The sequence below is a fragment of the Ictalurus furcatus genome, chromosome 27 (assembly GCF_023375685.1).
Source record: "Ictalurus furcatus strain D&B chromosome 27, Billie_1.0, whole genome shotgun sequence".
Classification (NCBI taxonomy): domain Eukaryota; kingdom Metazoa; phylum Chordata; class Actinopteri; order Siluriformes; family Ictaluridae; genus Ictalurus; species Ictalurus furcatus.
Window position 1 is genome coordinate 13,079,782 of NC_071281.1, and position 27,638 is coordinate 13,107,419.

The window sequence follows — 27,638 nt, forward strand, 5'->3', positions numbered from 1 at the left end:
ATTATTATTATTTTATATAAAGCAGGCAGCTCCACCCAATCACAAGATTTGCCCACCCAGGACCCATCCACTAGCCTAGGACCACCCCATTTCTGATCACAAGATCAGATCCACTGCAGGGCACCATGAAAACTAGTTTAAATATAATATTGAATATTATGACATTTTCCCGTGAAATAATTCCCCCCACACCACTCTTAAGTGGTTCAAAATGTTCTCTCACTCACTTCGTTCTTGCATGTGTGAATGTTCAGCAGAAATTCTGTGACCCTTTCCTACTTCTTTGATCGGAAGCCAGGCTTGATATAAAGTAAATGATAATAGACACTAACTTGTCTCACGGAAATTTCACAGCATTAAATGTAACTATAAATGGATAAGAATGGGTTTTTTTGCTCTGGTACAAGATGGAAAATAATCAGTGCCAGGGTGGTATGATGCACCCAGAACATCAAGCCAGATTCACATCTAGGGGCCAGAAATGAGTACTGAGGATTTCCCTTTAAAAAATATATATATATCGGAGGGTACACTTACCTTTAGAAAATTAAAACTATAAACATCAAAGGGCACTCTTTTTTTAAGTATAGACATATGAACATGATTGCATGATTACATGAGAAAGGTAATTTTATCAACTGAGCGTAAGAACACTTAAGCTTTGGCTTTTCGGAGCATGCTGAAACAACATGTGGGCGTGGTAATAGCAGGTGTGTGCGTGGCAAACCATCAACTTTTAGATAAGCTATCTGTGTGTGCCCAAATATGTTTTAAAAAAACAAAACAAACAAAGAAAATCCTACTTAATATTTTATGCTAATTTTTTCACCTTATTTTTTATACTTATTTTTTCACCTGACCATATATATGTATATATATATATATATATATATATATATATATATATATATATATACACACACACACACAGTATTAATATTACATTAGACATTCAGTAAGTCAGGGGAAGCTACTCCATAACCTACTGTACAGCCCTGATCAAAGCTCTGCTGAAAGGCTGACAGTCTCGGTAATTATTTTCCGGTCAGACCCGGAAGGCAAATGACCCGAGCGCAGAGCTGACAGTTATGAACGGTTTTCCCCACCTTTTCCCCACATCATCCCCCAACACCTCCTCATCCCGTCCTCCCTCTGCCGTCGTCTCTGGTTGAAAAAACCACACACGATATAATTCAATTTGGCACCGTCTCGGGTAAATTAACAAAAAAACGAGAGGGTGCATATTAGACATAAATGAAATGTTTTCCTGAAGGACAGAAGTCTGATTAACCGAATTACGCGCGTTTTTCATTCATTATTTCATTATTTGGAAAAACCAACATTTTTAAATCTGCTCGCTACAAAGGATTTGCCTTTGCACAAATGAAAATGCTGTTCAGGCTATAAAGGCTGCATGTTTGGATTGCATATAGGGGTAGACTCATCTGATCGAGCACATCTCCTCTTGACCCCCGGGACCAATTTGGGCTCTGCGCCGGCAGCACGCGCCGGGTGATCCGCGCTTATTTTACATTATTTGGTTGTCCGGGAAACGCGCGACGCCGCCATCTGTCACAGCCGCGCGTGCCGCAGATCTCCACCGGCCTGTCGTGTAGCGACGACAATTATGTTTACCGGCCAAATGAAGATGAAGAGGACCAGCGATAAAACTGGGCTTTACTGCACAGAGCTGGAGCATGTCACATATTACCGGGAGGAGCTCGGGGAAATCCTTCACACAAAAACGGGAAGAGTTCAGTCTAAGATGCAGTTATTTGTGCAAAAAAAAATCTACACCGTCAGCATTTACATGCGAAAGAAATTATATTTCTCTGGAGTAAAACTGTAGGCTACATTACATTAAATAGCCTATATTAGTGAATTAGAGAATTAGATGAATAAACTGTGATGAACACTGCTCTCTGCTGGTCAGAGTTAATATGGTTTCTGTGCACCGTCCACACAGGTCTTATGTCAAACGCACTTTATGGCCAAATACACTATATGGCCAAAGGTTTGTATAGACATCTGACCATCACACCCATATTTGAGTGTTCCCAAACAGTTGCCACAAAGTTGGACACACACAATTGTCTAGAATGTCTTTGTATTCTGCACCATTACATTTTCCCTTCACTGGAACTAAGAGGCCCAAACCTGTTCCAGCATTGCAATGCCACTGTGCACAAAGACATGGTTTGCCAAGGTTGGTGTAGAAGAACTCAACTGGCCTGTACAGAGCCCTGATCTCAACCCCACTGAACACCTTTGCGTTGGATGAACTGGAACACTGATGACACCCCAGGCCTCTTCGCCTGACACCACCTCACTAATGCTCTTGTTCCAAAATCTAGTGGAAAGCCTTCCTAGAAGAGTGGAGGTTATTATAACAGAAAAAAACGAGGGGTGGGAGTGGGGGTGCCAGACTAATCTGGAATGGGATGTTCAACAAGCACATATTGGTGTGATTGTCAGGTGTCCTCAAACCTTTGGCCTTATAGTGTAAATTCCGATTAATAGTTACTATTTTGTGAAAGGAACAGCAGAATTCATTCATTCTTCCACAGTCTATCCTGGGAACACTTGGTTTGCGGCAGGGACACACACCCTGAATGAGATGCAAGCCCATCGCCACGCCCACTCACTCACACTCATTCACACCTAGGGGCAATTTAGCATATCCAATGCACCTACTGGCATGTTTTTTAGGTAGGTGGGAGGAAATCAGAGAATCCAGAGAAAACCCACATGCAGAGACATTCCACAGAGACAGCAACTAGAGCAAAAATGAAAGAACCGAGGATCCTGAGCAGCAGAATTGTTTGACATAATTATAAAAAAACACAAAACACATTGTAGACCATGTGGTATTCAAATAAATGATTTAAATATACACAGGACGACACGCAAACCAAGACCAAACATGCTAGAGGTGAATTGTATCAGTGTAACATGTAAATCATGTCCATCTAGATATGATTAGTAGAGCTGAAAGACTGAAAGTATTGCGTATTAGATGCACCTAAGTTGTACACTCAATGGACCTCACTTTGTATTTGTATACAATTACTGACAACATGTTTAATGTGCACACTTTGTCATCACATTTCTACCCCATCCATCAGTAGAAAAGGTCCACCATAAGACCACCACATACAAAAAATATATTATTTGGGTGGTGGACCATCCTTAGCACAGAGGTGACAATGATGTGGCATGTTAGTGCTGGTGTGAGGTGATTTACAAAGACCTTAAATTCACTACTGGGATATGAACAGTTCACCAGCCCAAACTATCCAGCCAACAGCTGTTCTGTGGTCGGAAACTAACGTAGAGGACAACTAAAAAAAGATGTGGGGGCACACTGGCTTTGTGGTTAGCATGTTTCCCTCGCATCTCCAGGGTTGGGGGTTCAAATCCCGTCTCCATCCTGTGTGCGATGGATTGGCACCCTGTCCAGCTTGTACCCCGCTTTGTGCCCGATGCTCCCTGGGATAGGCTCCAGGTTTCCCTGTGACCCTGAAGGAAGGATAAGTGGTATAGAAGATGGATGGATAAAACAGATGGGTGTGGTAAAAGACCATGTTAAGAATGGTCCATCAACAAATAATAGTTGTTGTCCCTTTTTGTTAACAGATGAGGCTGTGCAAAGAATCTGATAGTCACTTGCATACATACAAAGTGATCCTACACCTACAGCTCAGACTCAAATGACTGTGAGATGGTGCGGAATAAACCTATGTGCTTTCGAGTCGATACTTTATATCGATACATCTGATTATGACATTTCCTTTCAATCAAACACAACATAAAATATCTAGGTCATACTGAAAGCTGAAATCCTGCAGCGAACAGACGGCGCTGAATGGGAACTATTTTTTCCTTCCGCACACAAACTGATGCTTCCTTCATTAGCTCGTTGTTTGGTACTATTTTGCAAAGTCGGAGCCTAGTTACAAAGTATTTGCATTCACATTCATCTTTAATTGTAGCTAGTTAATCAACCTTTTCTATTTTGGTATCTACCTAATATTTTCCTCCTACTGTGAATAGGGCCTATGTATGATTAGATGCGAGTGTCTTAGTGATAACTAACAGTAAGTAGGCTATTGCCTAAATATAAATAATAACTTAGGTACCCTTGGCCATTGAAATCGTCCTTTCCTTCGCAATGATTGAAGCTTAGTAACAAGTCATAAACTCGGGGATCAGAATCGTTTCTGAAGCTTCCACGTTTAGGGAAATCAATGTGTACATTTGAGGTCAAAAACTGTTATTTACAGCAATTCTTGTTGCACATGAAATCTGCATCACGCTAACAGACAGATAGCACGTGTAGTGCAGCTCGACTCTGCGAGCAATTAACAAACCTCAAATGTTAGTTTGATATCGTCAACCCTGTTTAAGTATTTGAAAGTCAGCACAGAAAAGATTAAGATTTAGAGCAGACACAAGGAAGGAAGGCAGATTGTCCACCTGTAGAGATAATCCAGGCATCAACCGTAACCTACACAGGCTACTTATAATTATTATTTTTTACACACACACACACACACACACACACACACACACACACACACACACACATGTAGGCCTATGTATGATATATGTATGAAAGTGTGTTTGTAGGCCTATGTATGAATGTATGTATGCATGATGTAGGTACATATGATGTATGTATGTATGTATGTATGTATGTATGTGTGTGTATATGTATGTATGATGCATGTATGTATGTATGTATGTGTGTGTATGTATGTATGTATGTATGATGCATGTGTGTATGTATGTATGATGTATGTATGTATAATTTGACCAGAAAGCAGGACACAATACATTTCCTACAATAAAAAATGTGTATTGTGAAGTACCTCATAGTGTCATAGCCTACACTTTTATTTTAAAGGCTTTCAGGTAAGACTTCTGATGCCCACATTTACTAGTTTATCATTGTTTTATGTACCAAGAAAGAGTAATTGTATCCGAGTACTGGTGTTGATATTTCTTGGTATTGTGTCAAAAACAAAATAAGTGATGCCGCACAACTTTACAAGCCTCTCAAGTTCACTCCGTTTCCGAGCACTTCCTCAAAGTCTATGACTGTGGCTGCGTCCCAAACCGCACACTACTCCACTACATAGGATCCTGTCAAAACAGCCGGCCACGCTACGTTACCATAGTGACCATAGGTAGCCTGCCTATTTTGCTGTATTATGCACGCGGTTTGGGACGGAGGCAGAGAGATTTGGTTGAGAGAAGCACCACGACTGACTCAGCGACTTCTAACAGCTGTATGAGGTGAAACCTGGACGCAGACAGTGTGTTGCACAGCAGACTGGCTGGAGTTACACATAGCTGAGGAGAACTTGATCAAGGTAAGTTTTGTACTGCTGTTTTGCATCTAACTTATTGTTGAACTGTGCATAGTTCAGGATTTACACTGTAAAATGTACCTGTAAATAAATTTTACACATCCATTTAGGTATGGCAATACTGTTAATATAATGGTTTTAGGCATGGTGAAAAGATGACACTTTATTAATCCCTTGTTGGAAGCAGCATATATAGAACCCAAGCATGGAAGGAGGGGGGGTGGAGAGGGGTATTTCCAAAACAATTGCTAACTGTATTATAAATGCAGTGTAGATATACAGCAATACATAAATGCAATAGTTTGCATAACATTAGGACAAAATGCGAAAGACATTTAAATGATAGGATATGACAATAAGACATTTACTGTATTATGTACAAAAGATATGGAATTTTTTTTTTAATGATATTAATAATGAAAATAAAAGTTTAAAGATATAATATGTATGTCCACCGTTGACCTCCAGCCTCTTTAACAGAGATATCATCAATGTGTCGATCATTTCGGTTGAAATGTCACGCTACAGGAAATTTTAATTCCTTAATCCTGATGGTTCAAAGTTGCTTGAGAAAACAACCAGTCTACTCTTGGATTCTTGGGATCTATTGGTGACAAAACTTGATCTTTTCGTGGCTGTGTTATCACACTTGCATGCCCCACATCTTGAACAGGTGGTTTTAATTATTATTCACGCAGGCTTATTTATTTATTTATTTATTTATTTCAGTCCTGCCTGTAGTGCAGGTTCCTTAGAAAGAAAAACAGGATCAAGTTTTTAAAAGTATATATTTTTTGTTACTATTTTTTTTTTTTTTTTTACTATAACTAAAAAGATAGTGGCTAAAATTATTGCTGGTACCAGATGGACTGATTTAAGTATTTCTGTAACTGCTGATTTCCTGGAAGTTTGAGTCACCACAGTCTCTAGAGTTTACACAGTATGGCACAATAAAGAAAAAAACATCCAGTGAGAGACACTTCTGAAGAAGGAAATGCCTTATTGATGAAAGAGGTAAATGGAGAATGGCCGGACTGGTTCGAGCTGACAGAAAGGCTACAGTAATTCAGATAACCACTCTGTACAATTGTAGTGAGCAGAAAAGCATTTCACAATGCACAACATGTCTGACCTTGAGGCAGACATGGACCGACATGGAACCTGACGTGGTCTTCTGCTGTTGTAGCCCATCCACCTCAAGATTTAGTGTTTGTGTGCATGCTGAGATGTTTTTCTGCTCACTACGGTTGTGATTATTTGAGTTACTATATCCTTCCTGGCAGCTCGAACCAATCTCGCCATTTTCCTCTGATCTCTCTTATCAACAAGGTGCTTCCTCCCACAGAACTATCGCTCACTCAGTATTATTTTGTTTTTCACTCCATTTTGTGTGAACTCTGGGACCATTGTATGTGAAAATCCCAGGAGAACAGCAGTTTATGAAATACTCAATCCAGCCTACTTGGTACCAATTTCCATACCATGATCAAAGTCACAGCGATCACACGTTTTTTTCATGCTGATGTTTGATGTGAAGATTACCTCAAGCCCTTGACTTGTATCTGAATTATTTTTTGCGTTGCGCTGCTGCTAAATGATTGTCTGATTAGATAATTGCTCATATACTCATAGGATTATGTGATGACATTTTTTTTTTACATTTGCAGTTCATTCATGGAATGCATTGGTATGGTTTTCCACTGACACACACAAAACCTCACTGTCATTTAGAACTGCAGAAATATGTCTATGAATGTTTAGTTGATTCTTCTTTCCTGGTTAGAGGCTGAACCTGATTTGCAAATCTTAGGTTAAAATCTGAACTTTGTTTGTTGATAACAACCACATCTGTTATCACACTAGACATTCAATGCAATGTTTGCAATGCATAGACACTTTTAGGATAAAGGGGATTTATATTTGGTACAATATTCTCTTTTATTGACTTCATTTGTAATTTATGCTCAATGGTATCATTCATGAATCATAAGTGTATGAAACTAATACTGAGCAGTTTATATGTGGCATGAAAGATCAGCAAGCTGTGAAAGTCTGGTTTAAACATCAGAGACTGAACATTACATAACCCATTAATGAATCTCAGCTATATCCTGTTTCTTTATTCCATCTCAGCTTTCCTGCTCTGAAGCTATGTGAGCTCTCTGTGTTACAGTTTCATTTACACTGTTTTTGCTGTCAAAGGCAGTACTGTCATTATTAATGCCTCTGTTACTAGCTCAAGTTCCACAGACACAATGCAGAAAATATTGAGCGAAAAATACTTGAGCTGTCATGATATGATACAGATCAAGTTGGTGTATTTGATATTAGAACAGTTTGTGTTATACCACCTGGATACAACCTTTATTTCTCTGTAGTTTACATAGAGCACAATGTGCCAGAAAGCTCATGGCTCTTTCAAAGGATTTGCCCTGGAGGGTTTCATGTTGTGTTTTGGAGTAGGCTTTAATTCTAAAGCAGACCATCAAAAAATCTCTTTCAAATGGCTCAGAATAAGAGCACTGATTTGAAAACAGTTTGTGCCTCTCATGAAATTTATGACTGTGACTGTTTGGACAGGTGCAGTAGGTGACAACATTGACAGTCTCTTGATATGTCTTTTCATTTACATTTACATTTTACAAAATATCATATGGCAGATGTTCTTCTTATCTAGACCTACACAATGATGGCTAAAATGAAAATCATGATTATTTTATCCAACACTGAAATCATGCTTATTTATCATCATGCCAATTTCTGACATTTTTTGTTTAAAAATCAACAGTAAACAGACTTCTCTTTAACATTATAAGTCTATATTCTTGCAGTTCTGAATCAGGTCTTATTTGAATCAACCAAATAAGACCACTCCTTAGTGACCTTGATTAGTGTTAACAGAAGTTAATGTAAGTTTTCATCAACTGTCTATAAAACACAGTGTTCATCAGCAGTACTCAGAAGTGTTCTAAAGTCTAGTTACGATCGCCTCCATCAAAACATCAAATTGATACAACTTACTTCATACAAAGTCAGAGAAACTAACATCAAATGAATTAACTCACAGAACTCACGGACAGCTACAAGGAACTTAGGCATAGCGGGAGTGATCTGAGAGGTTTTGGTATCGATTTTGAAGTTTTCAAATGTGTGTGAACAGTATCTGCAGAGTAAATGAAGCTGGGCAGAGAAAAGAGTCACAAGATCCATCCATCCATTTTCCATACCGCTTATTGCAGGGGAGCCTGGAGCCTACTCCAGGGAAATGGGATAGAGAAGGACACCCTGGACTCGATTCCAAACCATCGCAGGGCACAATCACACATACATACACAATTTGGAAATGCCAGTCAGCCTACAACGCATGCCTTTTGACTGGGGGAGGAAACCCCCAAAGCATGTGGAGAACATGCGAACTCCATGCACATGGCGGAGCCGGGAATCAAATCCCCAACAAAGCTAAGATGTAACTTTAAGTTTTCCAAAACTTTAGGGTAGAGAAGTTTGTACTTCCTGTATAGTTTGTGGTTTCTTGGCTCCATGACAAGCTGCATTTCTTGTCTTATTAACTCCAAGAGAGGGAGAAACTGAGAGGCTGTTGAGAGAATGGCTGTTTATAGCTGCTGAATCGTAAGTGATGTCCCAGTCACAGATGTTCCACAACATTAAATGTAACTATACATGATAAAACATATAATGAGTCATTGTTTAATTACTATAAATGTAACCATTGACAAATTGCTTAGATATGAGAGGAATAAAACACTTCAGTATGTGCTATTAAATGCAAATCATTGATTATCATTCTGATGTTCCAGAAGCAGCCATGTAAGCCCACGCTATGGCACTACCTCCAACATGTTTCACAGATGAGCTTGTTTGTTTTGGATCATGAGCAGATCCTTTCGTTCTCCACACTTTAGGCTTTCCATCACTTTGGTCTAGGTTAGTCTTGGTTCCAAACTTTTGTGGCTCATCTTTGTATTTCTTTGCAAATTCCAATCTGGCTTTCTGATTCTTATTGCGGATGAGTGGTTTGCATCTTGTGGTATGGCCTCAATATTTCTGCTCTCAAAATCTTTGAATGGTGGATTGTGATTCCTTCACCCCTGCCCTGTGGAGGTTGTTGGTGATGTCACTGACTGTTGTTTTGGGGTTTTTCTTCCGGGCTCTCACAGTGTTTCTGTAATCAGCTGTTGTTGTTTTCCTTGGCTGACCCATTTGGTGTCTGCTGCTCAGTACACCAGTGGTTTCTTTCTTTTTTAGGACATTCCAAATTTTTGTATTGATGATGCCCAGTGTTTATGCAATGGCTCTGATAGATTTTCCCTCTTTCCTCAGCGTCAAAATGGCTTACTTTTCTCCCATAGACAGCTGTCTGATCTTCATTTGGCTTATCCTATTTTAACATAAAATGCAGTCTTCACAGGTGAAACTGATGGCTAAAACCAAGAGTAGATGTTCAGAGCTATTTATTGTTTGAACAATCAGTCTAACAGGGCACCCTGGATAAAAAGAAACGCCTGTCAGTCCCTCCAGGATTTAGCAATTTTGTGATCGCAAAAATTAACGTAAAATCAAGCAAACTCCGCAATATACGGAGGAGCTTGCAATTTTTCAAAATTACTGAAGATTTTCCACATATTTGAGCCATAATGCATCATGTGACATCATCACAGCATGCATTCAGCCAAAGCCCTCTGAGTACAATTAAAAGGTCTCATTTACCAACATACATCACTCTGAAAGACCGTGCAAAACAATTTCTTGCAAATGCAATTTCGGCAATTCAAGTTTTCTGCAAAAAAACAATACAAAACAAAAAAAAATTGCAAATTTTGAAGCAAAATCAAGCATTTTTGTCTGCACTAATCACAAAACAACTTTCTGTATGGACTGACCTGTCTATCATATGTTTTAATATTTTTGCTCACCCACAAATTCGGTGGTCTGATATAAAATGTACTATGTAGTTTAACACATCTACATATAAATACCAGGAAATAAAAGCTGAAATTTAAAACTCTCTTCACATATCCATCTTTTGATCTCAAACCCAAATGTCTTCAGTCTACCACAAAATAAAATGTACACTGTATTATATGACCATGACAACCGACAACCTCTTAAAGTGGTTTGAGTGATGGGATCATAACATGTTCATTGTGTGTATTCCATGTACACCATTAATACCCAGTGTGAATGAGCCCTGCGTGTTTACCAGAGATATACAGTACACAATTACACTGTTCACAGTGTGTATTACATAGCATTTTGTCTATTGATGGTTGCAGTAAAAACAGCTTTGGTGCAGTTCTTTATTTTCCACAGGTGTTGTTTTAGTTTGTGTGCTGTCCGACATCTGTGCGTATTATTGTGTGTTCAATTTACAATGACCTATAATGTTTAGAGCTGTGTAGTGCGCTTGCACCTACATGTGCTTAATACATTTTTACACATGTGCGTAGGAGTGTGTGTGTGGACACAGAGTCTTTTTATGTGTGCTGGTTGGGTTAAAGACTTCTGCCTACACTCTTGTCCATGCTGAGCTGGGCATCAGTCTAGGTGCGAATCTAGCACCTGTATGCTGTATTGCTACTGTGTGCGCTTCCCATGCCCTGCCGACTGGCCAGAGTTCAGCTTGGACATGTGTCAAATTAATCTCACTTTGTTCTTCAACCTACTTGGATCTGGTTTGGTCCTCTTGTCTTTAAAACATTAAAACATTCCTCTAGTGAGTTTTAAAGGTTATTTTCCCCCCCGTATCCACCATGCCTAACGATAAATGTGATTAGGTCCAAGCTTCAAAATCTCTGTCTATATCTGTGTGACTCTTGTTGCTTATATTTTACCTGTATTTACACAGCCATGTTGTTGCAGCATTACCCATATCCTTCTCAGAATCTGTAGATAAGAACCTGAGTTGACTTTGTTTAACATTTGCAAATGCCCAAGTCATTAGAGTCCCATTACAGGTTGAGAGGTTCAACACCTCTCCTTGATGTTGTAGACATCATGAGGGTGTTTGTTCACTACCTGCTTCTCTGTGTTCATACATCTCTACATCTGTGTCCTCTCCTCACTGCAACTCATACTCTACAGGCTTTAAGAAAATAAATAGGGGCTTGTTTTTTGCCATCATTCCTGTCTGCTCCTGTTTGGATCTCACACATCTGCCCCGCAGGTGTCTGCTTTCTTTTCCCTGTCTCAAGTAAAGCAGAGCAGTTGCAGGAAGTGGGAAAATGATTTGCTACGTACATTAAGACCCCCATGATGAATGGTTGTCTGAGTGTGGAAGCAGTAGGCGTCAGTTGTTAGGAATTGGCAAAGGTCTTAACCACTAAATCTTTTCCTAATGAATAGGAACACTGAAGCAGGTATTTGGGTGTTTTGGTGAAGTGAGGCTTGTGTATATTTATTTAGCATGGGAAACTGTACATGTTTTAATGCACAAGATTGTGCTGCACATGATGTGTTACTGCTTAAGAGCTGTCAGGTTTATCCTACACTTATTCTTAAACTTTGAAAAAAGTTTAAGAGCAAGTCCCTGCTTTATACATCCCTCATCCTCAGAGATAATGAATGTTAGGCATCACACAGCTGGACTTTTTCATTACATTTTCATATCCTGCTTTCTGAACCAGGCTGTAGTGCACTATGTTCCAGTTTCTACAGTATTTCTGGGTCATTAGACGTGGTATAAACCCGAGTGTGGTCTGATCAGACAGTAGCCTACTGAGAAAGTCACAGACGTGACCAGCATGCTTCCTTACCCAAGCCAAAAATGACTTCCATTCAATTCTTTCATTGCTGTATGTCATATACCATCAGGTATTTTTTTGTTTATTTTTACATGAAATTGGACTGAATCCATTGGTTCTGTTAGCTGCATATGCACACTATAAATAGTGGAGGTCTCTAAATAAATATACTGTAGTTTTATGATGAACCCATAACGTAGTTTCAGTCAATAGTGAAAGGATGGCTTTCAGTGTGATCATTGTATGTAATGAAGCAGCCTTGAAAGGATCCAAACGTCAAAGTCTGTGTCTACAAATATATATATATGCTCATATATATATATATATATATATATATATATATATACACACACACACACACACACACACACACACACACACACACACACATATATATATATATATATATATATATATATATATATATATATATATATATATATATAAGCATGTGCTCCTTAAAACAGACACAAATGTATTTGTTATCTTAGAAATCTTTGAAATCTGTGAAATGGAAATGTATCTCACTGTCTTCCTACATATTACTATTTCTAATATCTAATACTATTGATTTCCTCCTTGTTCTGTTATGGATGAGGAAAATATAGCAAACATTTACTTTATTCAATACGACTGGTTTTACTAAAAAGTTACAATGCTCTACTAATTATTTTAAGAACAATGAATTTTGAATCCTTATGGAGAAATTCATTTTGACAACCTGTATTACATACTGTATTACTGCAATACATATTACATGTATTAGTTTTTGTACCAATTAATAAAAAACAAACACTATTTCTACCTATGGATGTATATGCAAATATTCCTAATTAAAAGCCACCAGTGATCTGTCATCATATATAAGTATTTCCTGGTTTAGTCACTGATCACACTATTATCACTGCAAGGAAGCTTGTAGACTCAGGTATTTGAATCCTTTTTTAACTGTATCATGTGTATGTATGTGTATTAAAGCAAGTCTGGCCTTGTGTGGGTTGTGTTTCAGTATGTATGGGCCGTTCAGTGTCCGTCGGGAGCGTGTTCCTGACCTCTCCTGCCTGCATCAGTACAGTGAGTGGCTGGCCAGCAGGCACGAAGCCAGCCTACTTCCCATGAAGGAAGACCTTGCTCTGTGGCTCAACACTATTCTGGGTAAGGCAGTGAAATTCAGAGTAGCAGGATAGATTATAGGAATGTTTTATTAATAACCTCCCAAAATATTTAGTGTGCATGCAAGAAGACATAAGAAGACGTAGTTAAAGGTACAGTCATTGATTTTGTTGGATGTTAGCTGAGGTTGGTTTGAAACTCAAAACTCAAACAAATAAAGCTCCTCCCTTATTGTTTCCTCTAAAACCACGCCCTGAAAACACATTTAGGCTTGAATGTCTGAATACAGGGCAGGGTAGGATATGAACTGACAGGAAATGTAATTAACAGGAAAGTAAAGATTGGATGGTGGACTTCTTTTTGTTTACTCTTTCCTCTGTGCGAATGTTACTGACAGCTGACATACTATTATAAAAAAAAAGTGTAAACATGATCACTCTTAAAAAATCACTTATGCCACCTTTAAATTCCAGAAAAAAAACAAGCCATCAGATATGGATGATCTGAAATTGTGGCCAGTATCAGATGTTTTCAGACAAACGGGATTACCCAAATTGCCCAAATCCCCCTGTATGTGGAATCAATGCAAAACAAAAAAGATCTGCAGGTATTCTAACAACCATATTTGCTTTTTACAAATAATTCAGGACTTGCCACTGCTTGTCTGAATGCTTTGACACAGAGAGACAGTTGTAAGGTTGAGGAAGTCAGAAGCTAGCATGGTATTATAAACATAAGAACCACAGAGAGTTGTAGAAATGCCTGTTGGTCATTTTGCATACAGACTTCGAGGCTTATTTCCATATTAGCTTATTCAAACATCAGAGGCCTCATTGTAGATGCAAACCAACAACCAGCCCTTCTCTCTTTAACCACATACACATCTACACTACGTCCCTTTTTTCTGCCACACACTGTCTGTTCCAGGATGATCTCACAGTGCTGGTATGGCCATGTGGGCACAGCAAACTGCAGGAGGGCACATACACAACATCTCCCTCTCTCTGAGGGGAAGCAGTTAATGATCATCCGTGGCATTCTGTACACCAGCGCCTGTTTACGTGTCTGGTTTTGTTGTGGTTTGCCTCCTTTGATGCCTCCTAGGCACCACCTCTTCATCCTTCATGTACAGCTCCGGTGCTTGAAGCCCAATTCCTGTGAGTGTACACTTAACACCCAGGCCCTAGAATGCATCTGCATGCCCATGAGAAGTTGGAGAGCAGAGGGGTTATGCTTGCAGCCAACATACTAAAAGAATGTTTCTAAGCACCTGTGAGTATGCTTGAGTCAGAGGAAGAATGCAACACTAGCTAGAGAGAACAGTGGGATTGGGATTTATGGAGGAGAAAGGATTTTATAGCACCACACACGCTGTGCAGACCTTTCCCTGTTATCTGGAAAGACATAGATGAAAATGTGCATAAAAGAATATCTAAAAACAACACCAAATGCACTGAGTGGTTCTTGAGCATGTAAACCATGCATAGTTTTTTTATTACAGTTTCTTTAGTCTGTAAAATTATTTTTAATTTAAGTTAATGTTAATTTTGTTGACCCTTCCCCTAACCCCATCCCCATACACCCAAGACAATAGTCTTTTCTTGTAAAGTCAAATAATGTTAGAGACACTTGTAGATGGACCATTGGAACATTTCAAGCCCATTTATATTCTTAGGTTTGTGCATATGGAAACCTTATATATCAGGCAAGAATATGAATAAATATATATGAATAAAGAACATCTAGTGTCTGGTGTTCCCTTTGTTATTGAGGTGTGTTGTGTCATCTAAAGAGTAAGGCCTTCATAAAAAAAAGGTTGTGGATGCCTATGAGTCTAGCAAGGGATTTAAAAAGATCTCAAATTATTTGAAATACATCATTCCACTGTAAGGAAAAACATCTACAAGTGGCGCAGATTTCAAACAACTCCCAATTTGTCCAGAACAACAAATTCAGCCGAAGAGCAAACCGTGTGATGCAAGAAGAAGTCTCCAAGGACCCCAAAATTTCGTCACAGGATCTGCTAGTAAGTCTTGCAGGTGTTGGTTTCAAAGTGCATGCTTGTACAGAAAGAAATTGCAAAAATGTGACCTGCATGGGAGGTGTGCCAGGAAAAAGCCTTTGCTGTCTGAAAAGAACATTATAGCAAGACTACAGTTTGCCAATGAACATAGAGGCAAAGACCAGGCCTTTTGGAATAATGTGCTCTGGACAGATGAATCAAAGATAGAGTTGTTTGGCCACAGTAACAGCCGACATGTTTGGCGCAGACCAAATTCTGCATCACATCAAAGAGTGCTTGAAGATAATGTGAGGCCGTCTGTCCAAAAGTTGAAGTTGAACAGAAAGTCGACCTTTCAAAAGGACAACAGGATAATGATCCTAAGCACACTAGCAAATCCACCAAGGAATGGCTCAAAAAGAAGAAATGGAGGGTTATGGAATGGCCTAGTCAAAGCCTGGATTTGAATCCCATTGAAATGTTGTGGGGGATCTGAAACGGGAAGTACATGGCAGAAACCGTCAAACATCTTGCAACTGAAAGAATATTGCATGGAAGAGTGGTCATATATTCCAGCAAGCCTGGTGGACAATTATGCAAAACGCCTACAAAAAGTTATTTCTGCTAAATGGGGTAATACTAACTTCTGAGGCCAAGGGTGTAAATACATTTTCCACAGAAGAATATCACATCTATTGATATTTCTGTTGAATAAATTAAAAAATTAAAAAATCTAATTTGTTCAAGTATATAAACTTTATTAATAGGCACTGTTTCAAAGATGATCAAATGTTTGCTTGTCCAAATATGTCAAAAAAGCTATTTCCATTGGGTATACTTATTTTTTCCACATGACTGTATGGTTTTTTTTTTAAAGAAGCATTTGGGAATGATTTGTGAAGGATAATACATGGCTAAGTGTCCATTACACAATTTTAATGCATGTTGTGGAGGCAAAGAACCACCAGACGCGAAGTGGAGTGCATTAAAATCGTGTAATGCATACCTAGCCATGGATTATCCTGCTTATACCGTAGTCACTTGACAGCATTAACAAGTTATAGTTGTCATTAATGTTTTCAGTGTAAAATCTGACTGAAAGGGTAAAGATAATGGTTAATTTTTGTTAGTTATTTTTTTACACGGGTCGTTAGGTCTAGAATTCTGCCCGCTCACACTTTATCTCATACAAAGAGATAAAGTGGTGCGATAAGATTACATTTATTTGAATGAATTATAATAAATAGTTATGAGAGAGAGAGAGAGAAAGAGAGTGACTGTGAATTACCTGCATCTGTGCCACATCTCTTCTAATAATGAAGCTATGAGTTTAATTACTATATGCAACTATAACTGTATGCTACTATGGTTACAATTGTTTATAGGCAGCACGTTAATTTAGAACGATGATTAAACTGGACTACCTGTGCATTATTTGGTTTGAACTCACACCTTCCAGCCAATCAGAATCAAGTATTCAGACGGACCATGGTCATTAATTCTGTTCCAAGATGCTGTTTATAGTTTTCAGTATAAACCTAATGCAAATTGTTCCAAGCTTTTACAATATAATGCCAATTCCAAATCACTGTTGATTAACAGTTTCTGAATCTCCATGTCTGTTTAATTATTCAGGAATGAATATAACAGCGGAGAACTTCATGGAAATGCTGGAGACTGGAGTTGTGCTCTGCCAGCTGGCTGAAGAGTTACAGGAGAGGATGATTCTGGCTAACAATGGCAAGGTGCTCACACCAAAACACTTATGTTAACCGTCAAATGCAGCTCAGTCAACTACAGAGTCTCATTTGAGACTCATTTGTCTCTAGCAGGACTCAGATTAATGCGGTCGATGTTTATTAATCTCTGAGGTTTTTGCTGTTTATTGAGCATGGCTTTCTTTTGTATCATTACAGCAACATAACTGAGGTATATATAATACTGAGCTATATCTAAGACTCATCTCAGATGTTAGCAATTTAAACATATATTCCATAAACATAAACATTTATGGAAATAGCCACACATTTAACCTGCTGATGGCAGTGATTCCTCGAATTATTTAGCTATTTAATGGATGCAGACTATGGATAGAACAGATCACACTAAAGAATAGAGAGAATAAAAAGTCCTTGGCTGGTTTTATTCCCCATCTTATGAGCCATCTGTGTGCTGTTTGCTGTGCTCACTCTTCCCTACTGCTGCTTCTGTCTGCATCTCTTCTTTTCATCATCTGCTCAGTGCTAAGCAAAAAAAGCAGATAATGAAGCTGGAATGTTTAGAAGAACATGTGCTTAAATGTGCTTATTGTAAAATATATAGCTTTCAGAGAGGTTTTCAGTGAGACTACTTTTCCTGTTTATATATTATTATGCCTATTAAGATGATTGTAAATGTGTTAGTCGTTAATGGCATATTATTGTTACGCTTGTTTGCTGTGTGTTTTATAGCCTTTCATACGGCGTGTGATTCACTGGAGAGCTGATGCAGCTCCTGGTTCATTTTTTGCCCGAGACAACACGGCCAACTTCCTGTACTGGTGCCGTAAAATCGGCGTAGGCTCATCCCATCTTTTTGAGTCAGACGATCTGGGTAAGTATTTCTGACGTTTGAGAATTTCCTATAAAAATAGAGTGTGCGTTTCAAGGTACCAGCAAAAAATGAAATCTCGCAAACCAGTCAAAATCAACTAACTATACAAATACAACTAATAATTATATTCAAATATTAAAAAACGCAAGGCAGCTCGGTGGCGCAGTGAGTCAGTCCTAAACTCGGGTTACTGTCTGTGTCCAGTTTCTGTGCAAGTTCATCCCATGTCCTTGTGAGTTCTCCGGTGTCCTCTCACATTCCAAACACATGCCTGTTGGTAAATTGTCTATGCTAAATTGTCCATAGATGTGAATGAGTGTGTGAATGTTTGTGTGCATGGTGCTCCATGATGGACTGGTGTTTCCGGGATAGGCTCCAGATACACTGTGACCCTGAACAGGATAAAGTGGTATATTTGGTATTAACAATTTTACAAAACAACTGTAAAATTGCAGCAGTAAGTTTCTACATTAAAATATTGGTAGTATGTAGTACTCTAAAAATATAGTTGTGCACTCTGTTTCAAAGTATAATACAATGTGGCATTATTGTAAACAATAATTAAAGTAGCTATTTATGTGTCCATAATAGTAAATAACATTCATGCAAGCTAAATCAAATGTATCACTGAAACCAAGGAGTTGTAGTGACAAAAAAGAAAAAAACAGTGAGAATTACATTGATGCCAATGAATGCTGTATAAGAACCTTATTGTGCTGTTCCTGTCTCTCAGTACAAATAATGAGTTTGTGCCAAGTGTACGATACTCATTTCCACGACTGAGACATCTGCCTGGTCCAACCCACTCTTCACACTTATCATTGTAAACTCACACTACTATTTCCCTGTCCCTGTCTTTTTTCCTTTTTCTCTAGCATGTATAGGGTTCTATCTGTTTTCTTAATTAAATATCACATAAATAGTATATTTTGCATAATGGTTTGGCTTTGATGATATTGTTAAACCTGAGGCATTGGCATGGAGACAGAACCCCCAGACCCCCTCCCCCCCCTCGCTTCTTGGCCTCTCTCTCTCTCTCTCTCTCTCTCTCTCTCTCTCTCCATCTATCTCTCTGTCTCGCGTTCCTCATATGCTCTCCACTGGGAATAGAGCTGAATGGCAGTTCAGTATCAGCAGGTCTTCTCGTGACCCTTTTCGGGCCGTGCTGTCATTCGAACATGTTTGATGAAAAAATATAGTGAAAAAAGGAAACAAAGAAAAATGAGGACAATATTGTTGGGATGAGAAGAAAAGGGAATGAAAAGCACAGGATAAGAGGAAGGAAAGGATTATATGTGTGAAAACAATAAGAAAGAGAGAAAGAGTCAGTGTTCCAGTCCTTCAATACACGTATCTGTTTATAAATGGTGAATAGAACAAGACCTTGTTTTGAAAAGATGTATAGAAAAGTCCTGGAACTTCCGGCTCTACTGTGTTTTTTTTCCTAAAAAAAAAAGCACCAAACAAAAAATAAATAAATAAAAAACACAATACAAATAATTTCATGAGAAAACAGATGTTAACAACGACACTTTTGGTTTTAATTCCAAGTAATGCATTTAAGTCCTGTTTCAACACAGTTTCTTTACAAACAAAAAAGAAAAAAAGAGTTCACTTCTCTACATGAGCCATCCTTCTCTCAAATAGATAATACCGTGTTACTTAAAGAGATAATACCATGCTTGTTTTGCATGTGGGCTATGCCTCAAAAGGGAGTCAGAAAAGCACGTCAGTTCTCATATTTTTTTTTATCATATCATATTTTTTTTAAAGATATGATATATGCTCAGATATTTGGAGCATTGGCAAGACTTAAAAGAGAGTCATTGCTTTTCTTCTTAATTTTGACATCTTTTGCTGTGATTGTCATCTCTTGATCCTGTTGGTTGCCAGCGTGTAACATTCTTTATTTTATTGTGTCATTCTATCCTTTTTTATCTTGAGATTGTATGTACACCTCAAAGACACTCTCTGATTCCTTTATCTATACAAACATTCAATTTGAAAAAGCTTTCTTATACAACAGCGCTGCTGAATTCTCATATCTGTTTGGTCTGTTTATTCATTTTCTAGAACAGCAGCTCTGACAGTAGTGCCAGTTGTATTTCACAGGTTTATATTGAGGCACTAATTCTAATATTGATGCTTTAGTAACAGCTTGCACAGAGACTTGGAGGATGTTCCGGATAAACAATAGCGAACAATTAAAAATGTGCAGTTGTTGATATGGTGTGAGGAGACGTTTATTTAGCAATTATGGACGTCTCTAGTATCAGAGGTTTGTAACAGTCAAAGTTAAAGCTGTCAATTTAAGTTTCCCTGCACCGGAAAGTCTTCAGGACAGAGCATTTGTCAGAATACAGAGTACTGTGGTTTCTTTGCAACCTGACAAGCTAAATTTGTTATGTCTTTTGAACTTCTAGAGAGAGAAAAAAAGAGTGGGAGGTGAGGGAACAACTGTTTATAGCTGCTATAACACAAGTGTTAATAGGAACAGATTTTTGTGGAACTATTAAATATAGCTATAAATGGGTAAAAAGTATGCCATGTCATTCTTTAATAAAAATTACTAAAAATGATTTAGTGCTCTATAAGAAGGATAAACTGCTTTGGGACATGCTGTTATTGGAAAATAATCTACTTCGTTTCAGGCCACATCACAGCATCCCGTCAACTATTGGCTTCCTACAATAATTTATTCCTTATATAGTCCTTCAGCTTACTGACTATTGATTATTTATGCTAAACATCAAAATGAGGAACACATCTCTTCCCTCAGTTTCAGAGGATGTTGAGTGACCGGATCCTGTTGTTCTTTTTAACTTAATTATTGATCCTCTAAGTCAAATTATTAATCGTTGATATGCAGTGTGTGTGTTTCTTTAGTTCTTCGACGGCATCCACGGGATGTGTGCCTGTGCCTCATGCAGCTGGGAAGAATTGCCTCAAAGTAAGAGCTTTGTTTTTTACTTTTTAGATGTTTTTATTTTCTTGTTTACATTTTACTTTGAAAATAAGTTAAAGTTTTAAAAAAAGAAATATTTAAGCATAAGAAGCAATGTGTTTCTACATTCCAGCCAAATAGGTCAATTAGATCTCTGTAGCTACTGGCCAATAGTGATGGAAGTAGGGTCCACCAGAGGTTCTCTCAGTAGTTCTTCAGGTTTCTTAGCTTTTATATTTCTCAATATAAATATTTCTTAGCCTTCCAGCAGACAAGAGTGTATTTTAGTTGTTTATGTATAATCAGCTCTTTCTGTGTCAGGGTCTTACATTAAGACTGGGTCGCACTAAGAAAGTGTAAGATTTAACCTAAAGATTTAATTCTTTTAATCCAGTTGCACCTTGTCTTTTAAAATAATCACACTGGACTAACTGAATGCGTTTCTGACAGAACATGTTTTTTATTCTTAAGCTTTACTTAAAAGGGAAGAAATAAGCATCAGATATTAACATGAATAATATTGTTCCTGTTTGCTATTTTAGACAGTTAAATCTATCATGGCAGGAAATCAGGATTAATCCCTAGGCCAGGGTTTTAATCAGAGATTAAGATTTTATTAGTTAAGTATTAGTTAAGCCATGGTTAACATTTAAGTGGTGCAGCATAATTTGAATTACAGTAAAACTTAAATCATCAAAACTTTGATTAGCTTTAAACTCTGGTAGCTGGCTAACATTAATGAAAAGCATGTTTATAGTTTGAAGAACACCAGACACTACAACCTACCTATATGGTCTTTGGATTATCTTTAAATTGAATGTGTAAAAGTAAAGTGTGAATCACTGATGTGTCACTCACTGAGTGAATCATTTCTCACAGGTATGGTGTTGAACCACCCGGTTTGGTCAAACTGGAGAAAGAGCTTGCGAAAGAAGAGTTTGGTTCTTTATCCCCATCCATGTTCTTTGCTTCACCATTACCATCCCCCTCCAGTCCTCTTTTCTTTCCCCCTGCTCCATCACCACCTCCTTCTTCCTCGCTCTGTCCTTTTCCTGCCTCCATCTCTCCATCCACACCACCTGCCTCTCCACCTTCATCCATCCACCTCCCTCCATCCCCTCCTCCGGACTCTGCCTCTGCCCCAGTCCCGCAGTCTGAACCTGCGCCTGAACCTGAACCCGAACCCGAATCTGAGCCTGAGCCTGAACCTGAACCTGAGCACATCTCACCCAATCCCCGGTCACCTGTTCAAACACCCACACCCACCTCCACCTCACACCGCCTGAGTAAATCCAATGGAAAAAAGAGCAAAGACAGCCTAATGGATGATATAGTAAGTTGAAATGATCAACAAGCTCATTATTGCTTATTTGAATGGATAGTACAAAAGGTTCTATCCTGTTCTAGGTGAAGCAGATTTCAGAAGATCCACCATGCAGATGTGCAGTCAGGTTCTGCATTGAGAAACAACCCAAAGGCCGCTACCGAATGGGGGATAAAGTGCTGTACGTGAGGGTAAGTATGTCTCGGAGTTTTCCTTCTTCTCTGCATAAGCACCTTAATTATAATCAATCAGTCAGGGTTGAAAACAGTTTCTTAGATGCAGATCACACAACATCTCCGCATTGAGTCTCTGAAGATTCTTTGTTAAAATGCATTTTAGTGAAAAAAATTGTTGATCTCTTTTTTCTGATCAGTATTAATACTCAAGACTTTACTCTATAAAGGATGGCATAATGAAGCTAAAGAGTGAATATTTCATTAAGGTTAAGCTAACCTTAATATAATGTTAACAAAGTAACAACGTACATTAAAGTATATGTATTAAATAATTAAACTGGCATTAACCAAAGTTTATTTCTTTACAATGACTAATAATACATCCACATAAATAAGAATAAATTAATTTACATGTTACTAAATATAACTGGGTGTAAATAATGGAAACTACCGTTCAGCCTTATAAAACAGCTAGTTCACCACCACAGCCATATCGATTTTTGTGGATTTTTACTCATTGGTTAATGTAAATGTTTATTATATAGCTTAACTGGTTAATTATATTAAAAGAAATTACAAGCATTTTTACTCTGTTAATATTATTTATGGTTTATTCATTCTAAAGTTCATGGCTTGTTAATGAAAAATAATACTGTAAATAATATTAGTTAATTTCATTCTAATTTAAAGCATTAGCAACATGTCAAATAGTGCTTGTCTTGTTGCCATGTTTCTCTCTTGCCCATCCTTCTTAGATTTTGTAAGTTCGGACCCGGGTTAGAGGGAAATGTGTGGAATTCATTCAAAGGCAAACACTCGTGGGAGCTTGGGTTGCTTGGCAACGTGAAGAAAAGGTTCACACGTTTTGAATGGAGTTAAGGAACAAATAAATAAATAAAATCAGATGATAAACCCTTTAACAAGCTTTCTCAAGGTAAATATTGCACAAATTTGCTTAAGGATTAGCCATGAAAAAAATATTTGCAGAAAAATATGGCAAAAAAGCAATCTTGGGACTATTAATATTGTATCAGACAGCTATTTCCTCACTCAATAAAGCCACTCACGAAACAGGCATTAATGAACACTTCAAAGCATTGTCACTTTGGCTAATAGGGGACCTGCTCAAACCATTACATGCTCAATTACACTTATCAGATGCCTCTTATTTATCTCACACCATCTCTATGTGCTGTCCCAGTGATCAATACATTAAACAGCCTATTCCACAGACAGCTTAACTTCAGCAGCATGCTCTGTTATGGACTTCCTTCTATATTGGTTGCAGACATGGCTCCATGATTAGCTATTATATTTCATAACCATCTACCATCTAAACATACACAAAACAAGCCCTAACAGCTGCTAAAACCGATAAGTATATGTATGTTTTACAAACATCTGACCTGTCAAAATACATAATACAGTGTAATTATGGACACCAGTGCTTTTAGCCTTGCGCGGCTGAAGAAAGAATAGATGTCTGTAGCATGCCTACATCAGTATGAGCTGCTGCTCAGCAACCAGAGACGACTGACATTCGGAGAGCATTTAAAGCTGCAAGAAGCAACACTAATTTAGTCCTCTTTAGATTGAATTCATTCATTCCTTCTGACACATTCTGTCTGCTCTCTCTGCTGTTTCGATGTTAGCTTTTTTATTTTCCAAAGTATTGACAATCCTATAAGGATGTACAGTCGACTCCAGAATTATTGGCACCCTTCATGAAAATGTGCAAAGCTGAATATGTTCTTGTACCCAGTTACTGGCAGTTTTTCAAGTTTAGCACTTTTTTTTGTATTATAATTGTGCTCTGTGGTGTCTTTAAATAGTTTGTCTAATTTTTAGCTCCATAACCATTCTTGTACAGGTCAGCAAACATATGGCTCTTTTGTATCTGTATTTTTCCCAAAACGATGATTGACATTTTAATTGTATGCATTATATTTGGCATATTTCAAATAAATACAAGCAAATAGTATATGTATATGAAAATATTAATTTACTTAGTATTTAATCTATAATTATTTTAATAGTATAAATACATTTTAATAGTGGCAAATTATCCTTAAACATTTTTTAAATAATAATAAAAATACAATTATTTTCTCCAACTCGTTTCTTGTTTGATTTAAACATTTTAATCTTTGTTCATTTTAGTCTTTTTTGCCTATTGTCTTGTAGTTTGCCAAGAATTTTAGACTTCCTTTGTTCATCTTTTCAAGATGAACTAATCATTTACCTTGACTTTGGCACTGTTTTGTATGTATTTCATTTGTTATGTAGTTTTAGATTATCTTTGCATAAAATTTCACAGCTCTGCCTTTCTGGTCTTTAGGGAACAACATTTTCCATACACGAATTAGGAGCATGTTTATAGCTTTATAGTTCAGTGTCATGTTGTAAAAAGGAACCTGCTTATTGATTTTAGTGCTGAAGTCATTAGCAGAGTGATTACTCAGGGAAGCTTGTTAAATGATGGTGGTCTCTAGCTGGTCCCGCCCCTTCCTTCCTTCCTCTTCTGTGATTTCTCAATCAGACGAGTCCTCCAGGGCTCCTGCATGCTGCCACTATGGAGGAAAAGCAGTCTCTTTATGTCATAGAGCCAATTAGCAGGAGAACCAGAGAAGAGATGAGGCTCCATCAGAAAGCTTTTAATGCTGTCTCTTATCCCATACCTCTTTGAATAGGAGTGTGGGAGATGTATTTGCTTTGCTTTTATGATTTCATGAATGAAAAAGACACAAATCCATTAGCTCATTTGAATGGGAATGTTTCAGTGAGAAGCACAGAAAGCAATGCATAAAGCAGTTAATCGGCATTAAGGAAATGTGACAATAATGGAGCTGCAGCAACAGAAATAGGAGTGATATCTACCTCATTCATGTGAATCAGATAATCAGCAAGATCCCTGTTAACAGATACCTAACAGATCTATAATTAACATGATCTGCGTTTTGACATCGTAATAATACATCCATTTGTTTCTAAATCTATCAAATGCACTATAAACATGGTTAAGAGATTCCGATACTGGAGATATTGCCTTTAGCTTATCTGCATCTCTGTTCATCACACCTGTGTTCACTACATCACTTCATTAAAGGATAAAAAAAAACCTAGATGGTAACATGAACATAAGGGGAAGAAAGCAAAAAGAATTTAGGCAGTCATTATGAACAGTCATTATGCTTGAATTACTGTCTTTTCCACTTGCTATGATTACCTGCTCAGTTTCTTCACTAGTTCTGGATGGTGTCTGCATTCACACCCCTCGCTCTGCAAGTGATTAGACAAAAATAGACACAGAGATGGAGCAGTCTGTCTCCTGATTTAGAACATCTCTACTAGGCTTCGTGTGATCCTTGGGGAGATATTCTTCTCAACTTGACGAATGCTGGCGTATATGAACCGAGCGACTGCATCTAGTGACTGGCATCTAGTGGCTGTGACTTGAACTGCAGCTGGAAAAGAAGGAGGAGGAAAATAAACTGGAATCAGTTTCCACACTGGAGAGTGAATGTGGAAGGGGGGTGGAGGATGGGGAGTGTGTTGGCCCTGAACCAGAGCACTCATCGTTCAATATCTCAGTACACAACAACTCAAAACGCTGATCCGAATGCATTCACGGCCACTGTTGCCAGCACAGCCTGTTCTCCAGTATTCCTGGGCAGAACACTGGAAGAAAGGCCAATATACAGACGCCATTCAATTATTCAATGAAGCTGTGAATTATTAAGGCGAAGGTCTGCATAAGAGAGCAGCAAGCAACATTTGTCCAGGTTTTGAAATGTAATACAAAAATAGCGTTTTATTTAATTTAACATCTAGTGGTTTGGATGAAATAAGAGGTGGCAAAACACAGGGATCTGCTTTAATTAATCCATGCCAAATTTGAGCAGACTGACTACCCTGACATGTTAATCAGTTTCAAAGCAGCTGATATACACAGCACATATATTAGAAACACGAGACCGTGCATGCGTGTGTGTGTGTGTGTGAATCTGTCGATTAGGATGCATAGCAGACCATTGGGACGTGAAGTGGGAGGGGAACCCTGAAATAAATCTGCTTGTAATACCAGCAGTGGAACAGCTCTCTAATGAAGGGGTTATGTCTGATAGCGAGAGAGGAGAGAAGAGGGGTTTGGGGCTGGGTGTGTGTGTATGTGTGTGTGAAGGGAGGGGGGCTCTGAATGTCTCTGGGGACAGAGGGGTGTCTTCTCTCTTTCCCTCTTTTCCCCCACCTTTCACTTTTCATCTCTGTATCTGCCTTTTATTGTTCAACTGCTGTTGCCATGGCAGTGCTTGCACTATGCTAGAGGGTGTTGAAGGTTTGTGTATCACAGGTGAAAATTTGAAGAAAAATAAAAAAAAAGTCTTAATGTGTGTGTGCATGGGTTGGTGGGTCTAGGAAAGCTCATATTGTAAAGCTCATATCTCTCTCTCTCTCTCTTCCACTCTGTCTGTCTATCTTTATGTGTGTGTGTGTGTGTGCGTGTGTGTGGATTATTCTTAAGCTGGTGCTCAGCTGGTGCCATGAGGCAGTGTTTCATTAAACGTAATGAGATTTTGACAGTGCACTCTCTCTTTCTTTCTTTCTCTCTCTCTCTCATTTGCCTTTTAGTAAAGCATAATGAGATGCAGGCTTTCAATATTTAATCTGTTCCAAAAGAAATGGGCTTACTCAAAGGGGCTCATTCTTCACTAAACACAAAATGGATGATTTTGTCAACCACAGGTTTATTTATTGAGGGTTCTGCCACTATAATGCATATAGGTGACTCCAGAACTATTGATGCCCTTCTTGAGAAAAAGAATTTAAAAAATTTATATATAAAATTAATAACACATGCCAGGCGTGATATATCCAGATTTTATATATTTCTGTAAAGATGATTTGTGAGAGTGTCCATTGTTAAAAGCTCTATACAAATAAAATTGAATTGAATTAAATTGAATATTTTCGAGCTTGAAATATCATTGATTATAATCCAGAAACCATCAAAGACACAAGTACAAGTACTAATACTACTATTTCTATTACTACTGCTATTACTACTACTACTATTACTACGACTACTGCTGCTATTACTGCTACTACTACTACTACTACTGCTGCTGCTGCTTCTGCTGCTACTACTACTACTACTGCTGCTGCTATTACTACTACTATTACTACTAATACTATGACTATTACTACTACTACTATTACTACTACTGCTGCTGCTATTATTACTACTATTGCTACTAATACTATGACTATTACTACTACTACTACTACTACTACTATTACTACTACTGCTGCTGCTATTACTACTACTATTACTACTAATACTATGACTATTACTACTA

General features: G+C 38.0%; 1 protein-coding gene across 1 annotated transcript in view; it reads left to right on the plus strand.

Moving 5' to 3' along the window:
• The first annotated feature begins 4,642 nt into the window (after nt 1–4,642).
• gas2b (growth arrest-specific 2b) overlaps nt 4,643–27,638 on the plus strand; it is a 25,199-nt gene continuing 2,203 nt past the window's right edge. The window contains exons 1-7 of the mRNA XM_053617080.1: nt 4,643–5,375; nt 13,143–13,288; nt 16,884–16,993; nt 17,699–17,840; nt 20,727–20,790; nt 21,664–22,117; nt 22,192–22,299. Coding sequence (XP_053473055.1) covers nt 13,144–13,288; nt 16,884–16,993; nt 17,699–17,840; nt 20,727–20,790; nt 21,664–22,117; nt 22,192–22,299 — 1,023 coding nt within the window. The 5' untranslated portion in view covers nt 4,643–5,375; nt 13,143. The remainder of the gene's footprint in view (nt 5,376–13,142; nt 13,289–16,883; nt 16,994–17,698; nt 17,841–20,726; nt 20,791–21,663; nt 22,118–22,191; nt 22,300–27,638) is intronic.